Source organism: Frankliniella occidentalis, unplaced genomic scaffold (assembly GCF_000697945.3).
Source record: "Frankliniella occidentalis isolate FOCC.00 unplaced genomic scaffold, Focc_3.1 Scaffold39, whole genome shotgun sequence".
Lineage (NCBI taxonomy): Eukaryota > Metazoa > Arthropoda > Insecta > Thysanoptera > Thripidae > Frankliniella > Frankliniella occidentalis.
Genome location: NW_026267169.1, coordinates 851,893 through 857,270, shown reverse-complemented (window position 1 = coordinate 857,270; position 5,378 = coordinate 851,893). Strand labels below are relative to the sequence as shown.

General features: G+C 49.0%; 1 protein-coding gene across 2 annotated transcripts in view; it reads right to left on the bottom strand.

The window, feature by feature from the left end:
• The window catches only part of LOC113213021 (lon protease homolog 2, peroxisomal), a 4,843-nt gene extending 3,100 nt beyond the window's left edge, over positions 1 to 1,743 (bottom strand). The window contains exons 1-7 of one of the 2 annotated variants that reach the window (XM_026431928.2): positions 1,562 to 1,743; positions 1,270 to 1,366; positions 990 to 1,179; positions 792 to 904; positions 539 to 692; positions 276 to 444; positions 20 to 197 (exon numbers count right to left, since the gene is read on the bottom strand). In XM_026431928.2, the coding sequence (XP_026287713.1) occupies positions 20 to 197; positions 276 to 444; positions 539 to 692; positions 792 to 904; positions 990 to 1,179; positions 1,270 to 1,366; positions 1,562 to 1,668 (1,008 nt within the window). In that variant the 5' untranslated portion in view covers positions 1,669 to 1,743. The remainder of the gene's footprint in view (positions 1 to 19; positions 198 to 275; positions 445 to 538; positions 693 to 791; positions 905 to 989; positions 1,180 to 1,269; positions 1,367 to 1,561) is intronic. The other variant, XM_026431929.2, reaches the window with a different exon arrangement.
• Positions 1,744 to 5,378: the final 3,635 nt, after the last annotated feature.

Here is a 5,378-nt window from a genome sequence, read left to right as displayed (position 1 = left end):
TTATACGTAGTTGTTTTACTTTTCTTGCTTTGTGAATGTCTAGTGTTTCTTGTGATGCTTTAGCCCATGGTAGATCAGCTATGAGCTCCAACCAACTGCGAATGACACCATGCTCAGGACTGAAAGGACCCATCCTTTTGAGCCTTTGCAAATCCTTGATAACAATTTTGCGGGCATGTTGAGGTAGCTTGGCTTCTCTGCATTAACAAATACAGGTCAGCGGATCAGTTCACAAGTTTCTGAAATTGAATAAATACGAATAAGTCTGAACTTACTTCAATTTTTTTTGGAGCTCTAGTAAATCATTTGTATCGCTATTGCCATCCATTTCATCATCAGATCTTTTAGAAGTTTTGGGACCATCAGCAATATTCTGAAAGGGCATGATCATTCGTCGACCTGGGTTACTCTCCAACGAGGTTCCTTTACGAATAACCTCCAGCACTAGGATAGAGAAAATCAGTTAGATATAAGTTCAAAGGCTTTCAAGTGCAAATACCTACTTTCTAGGAAATTCAATTAACAGACGTGTTCATACTTTTAACTTGTCTCACAAGAAGTGGAAGGGCTTTTTTAAACCTTTCCATTAGGTCAATTGCATCGAGAATTTCTAGTTTTTCAGTAAATGAAGCTTTGGTGAGAGATGCCACCAAATCAGCAAGCATAGTGTGGGGAATAGAATTCAGCATTTTCTAGGGGACAAAAAACAAGAGACAAGAATTAACGTAGACTTGGTATCAAATTACATAAATAAATTCCACATTCCTGCATTACATCTCAATTTAAGATACCTTTAGTCTTGCTACGACAGGACTGGACACATCAAGCATATCAAGTAACTTTGTAGATTCACTTCTGAAATTTTCCACCAAAGCTGCAAACTCAGGGTTTTCATCATCATCTTCTAAAACAAAATGAAAAATTAATGAATCTATTTTCAGGGCAAGAAGATTGGCATTTCATAGAAGCAATAGAAAAATGTGTCTCACCATCATCGATTGATAATTTGTCCAATTGTGTAACAACACCTACGGGATAAGGTACTTCCATTACAAGCTTATCCAGTCTGAAGCGGCACAGACCAGTGACAAGTAGGGTGAAAGAAGGACGTGGCCAATTGGTTCCAGTGACCTGAACCACTAAGGCTGCCGTTCCAATATTGTGCATTGCTCCAATATCCTAAAGGACAAACAGAAAAGAATATAATAGAAGCTGGGACAAAAAGAAGCTCTTTACATAAGAATTTATAAGGTTAACAGACAATCTTACATCAGATTCAAACTGTCCTGGTTCCTTCGGTAGAACACCAATGATAGAACTCGACAGAGAGCTCTTGCTTAAAAGGCGGCTCTTCACCATATTAATGCTGTTAAGAGAAAAATTTCGATATAATAAAAACACCAAGTTTCTTTTTCAAAAGGATCAGAATTACAGAAAAATAATTCTTGGTTTGCTCAGACGAGCATAAGAACATTTGCACTCTGAAAGTTGTTGGTAGATAGAAAGTTCCTGAACCTGAGCTAAGCAGCTCAGAGTGTAAAAGGTATTTTGGATTACTCACTTAGCTGATGAGGTAACAGATACCCGTATCGATGACCCCGGGAGGAGGACATCTTCGGTGACGAGAAGTAACGGAAGTTTTCTCGGTATACTTGCAATGGATGTCATTTTTATAAAGCAAAACAATAAGCCGTCTCCTGTTGTTTTGGTAAAATCATCGCCACTGCCTTCTAGATCCTTCTATACACAGTCCAAAGTCTAGCAGACGCCATAAAGCTTTCTTAGTGATGCAGAAACTTTCTCATACTGTTCAGTTTACCCGCGATAATTTAAAGTATTTAACTAGATTTAGCGCGCTTGTTTTTCACGAATGTCGTTCAGTCTGACCAGTCCGTCGGAAGGTGTTGATGGTGAGCATTGAGCAGTTTCGTAAAGTAGTGTTAGTTTTTGTACCGGAATGTTGTGTTGTTGGTAACAATGGTATGATAAGTTGGTATCTCGGAGGTGAGCGCGGGGTGAGCGCGGGCATTCCCTTGATCTATCTAGTCAATCTAGGCTGTTATGGGGTGGCGCCACTCTATGGAACACACCCTGTGAGTTGTGGTTGTGTTGTATTGAACCTATCTTGAACACAGGGATTCTCCCAAGGTCTGTCTATCAATCATCCAATCATATGCCCATATTAAGTACAACAGTTATTACAAGAGTAGCTTTCACAGCTATGGAGTTGTTAAAAATACTGTTCATTTCACGAAAAATGATATCGATGAATTTCGAATTTTTGCAGAAAGTTGTCCAAAAAATCTCCAAAATAACGTACAATTTGAAAAAAAAAAGAGGAGCAGGCCCAACTGGAAAAACTAAATGTTACCGAGGGAACGTTTCATCATGTGACCGACCAAGCCAGGTAACGTTTCCTGATGCAACCTACCCCACGCAAAAGTATAGGGCCATCACAAACAGGTTGCATCACCAAACGTTTCCTAGTTTGGTTGCGTCAAGAAACGTTCCCTCGGTAGCATTAGTTTTTCCAGCCCTGTAGGACAAAACGCTGAGGCGCTGCTTCCCAGAGGGGCCGACCCCAAGTTCTTTGCATTGAAGGATTTCTCTCGGAACCAGCTATGCTACGCGCTCTCGAAGAATGTTCAGTGCCCAGTCGGTGCAACCTCCCCCGTCTATGTGTGTGTTGCTTGCGGGCCAGGCGCCCCGCACGCCGCCGGGTGGACAGCCGTGCGCAGCGGGCGGCCTATGCGCACTCGCGCAGGCGCTCGCCGCCCTGCAGCAGCCGAGCCTCCGCCGTCCGAGACCGCCAGCCTTGTCAGCCTCAGGCCGAGGTGGGATGTGGGCAGTCTGGAGCGGTCAGATGTCCGCTACTCTGGCTGGACTTTTCGTCACGGACATCTGGCCGCGCGGACAGAAGCGGGACGCGGACACCCCGGACGCGTTTTGTGTTGGGGGAGCTCCACTCCGTTCGGCTGGGGCAGGCTTCAAGCTCATACGAGCTTAGAGGCGCCTGACCGGGAAAAACAGAGCAAAACGGACGAGATTTGTAATCCCGAAAAGTCATTCATTTTTCTTCAAACATTCGCCCCATTTTTCTTGTTTCTATAACTTTTGCATGGGCCGTTTTTTTTTGTTTTTTCTCGTTTTTGAACAGCCAGTTGCTACTGGTAGGAGCCGGGCTGCTCCCCCCCCCCCCTCCCTTTCTCCTCTTCCTCTCCCTCCGCTTAAAGTCCTCTCTCCTCCTCCTCCCTCCTTCCAGTCACTTCAGCCGCGCGTTTGCCCACAGCGGACGAAAAACACCATCATAAAAATAAAATAAAAACAAGATGGCGACCGAGGAAAAGACAATGTAGCGGGCGTGGGAAGAAGATGGACCTGGCGGGAGGGGAGGGGGGCGGCGCACGGAGTGAAGTTCCATCATCAGCTGGCCACCGGAATACGGGCCATTAAAATAGGAGCGGGCTCCGGCCCGAGCGCTAAAGCTTTTGCTCGGTGAAAAGATTTCTATTTATTAAAAAAAAGTGAGTGGGGCTGTGTCCCAATGGTGCAGGATCGTGCAAAATATATATATAAAAAAAACAGTAAAATTCTAAGGGCGAGCAAGCCAATGAAAAAAATGCAAAATGCATTGGCTTCGCACTCCGCGATCCCCTCACAAAAACAAGATCATTCCGAAATTCGAGCCGAACATCGTCCTGGCCTGTTTCCCGAAGGCGGTCTGACTGTCTCAGACAGTTCAAATCCAAGTCCGTAATAAAGTCCGAGGATCCTCCATTTGGCCCTGCCTGCCGGGATGGTGGAATTCGACTGACCGGCTGGACGTAACCCGGCCTGCACCTGCTGGAGCGGCGTGGCACGGAGCTATGCCAAAGCGCGCGGGCAGCGCGGGGGTGCGGGGGGCGGCGCGGGGGCGGCTCAGCGTGTGAGAACCTGGCGGTGACCGCCTTCCCGGCCCCCGCGCCGCTCCGCGCCCTCCTCGCGGGGCTTCATTCATAGCTCTTTCTTTCGCGTGTGTGGGGCTCCCGCTGGAAAAAGAGGGAAGGCAAGGTCGGGGGAGAGGGAGAGGGGCGGACGGGAGAGGTTGAAAAAGGCTTACATTCCCCCTCTCCCTCTCCCTCCCCCCCACTCCTTCCCCTCCCCTCTCCCTCCTCTCTGTCGCTCTCGCTATCCCGCTCTTCCATATCTGCCCTTCTAGCGAAGTGAGAGAGGGAGAACGACATCACGCGTTGCGAGAGGGGCGCCCTCTGCAGTGCGTGTCAGGCCGCGCGCTTGTGTGTGTGTGTGTGTGTGTGTGTGTCATTACGGTACGCTCATTTCCCCCCTTTTCCTCGACTCTGGGCACGCGCTAATTAGTTGTTGGCCAGCCGTCTTTTCGCTGCTCGAACGGAGGAGGGAATTCCAATACTCATTTACATATGTGGTCGCTCGAAAGCAGCGAGCGATAGCCAGACAGGACATTCTCTGCAATTCCATAATTTAAATTAAATTTATGGTCGGCTTCCACTTTATTATCGATTGCCTTTGAATCATCGCAAGTTTTAATCTAAAACAAAAAAAATCTTTGATGATATTTAGTGGGATGAAAATAATAAAAAAACAACAACTATAGAGCTCTTTCAAGGGTCACTCTATCGCACTGAGAAGTTGCTAGTTGTGTGCATTTGTCTGCCGTTGCACACCTTGCAGCCGCGCAATACCGCGCCGCTGGCGGCCGTTGGCTCACGCACGATAGGACAGGTCGTGTTTGCTACTGCTGCTGGAATGCCTCGTTATTGGCGTGGCGTCCAATCACACAGCAGCACCACGCTCGCGCACACTTGCGACACAAACAACACTCTCACCCCTACCACCACCACCAACCACCATGCTCTTTTACACTGCTCAATCCTCACACTGACTCACGGTTACACTGTACGAAAAAAATCGCTTCTAAAGCGCAGCATGAATGTTTTCCATAGAGGTCCATCGGAGTGAGTCCAGGGACCCCAGGATATTTGTACCCCCCCCCCTCCCCCTTAAGGTCACGCAGTATGGGAGTGCCCACTTACCGCCGGCTATACTATAAGGGTGCAGGCAGCAGGCTCCGGATCCTGTCGGGCCGGTCCGTCCGTCGTCGCCGTGTCGCCGGGTGAGTTCCCGGGAGGGGTGGGGAGGGGGGGGGGCGGCGCTTCTGGAGGCGCTGCTGGAGGCAGTCATCAGCTATCGGCGACCGCATCGCCTGCGCCGAGGGCGTCCTGGCCGGAGGGTACCGGAGGGTACCGGAGGGTACCGGAGGGCCGCCGGGGACCGCATTCCGCGACGCCGGCCCATTGTGAGCCCTGCGCTCCCACACTGCCGCCGCCGCGGGGAGGAGCAGCGGCAGCGGCAGCAGCCCC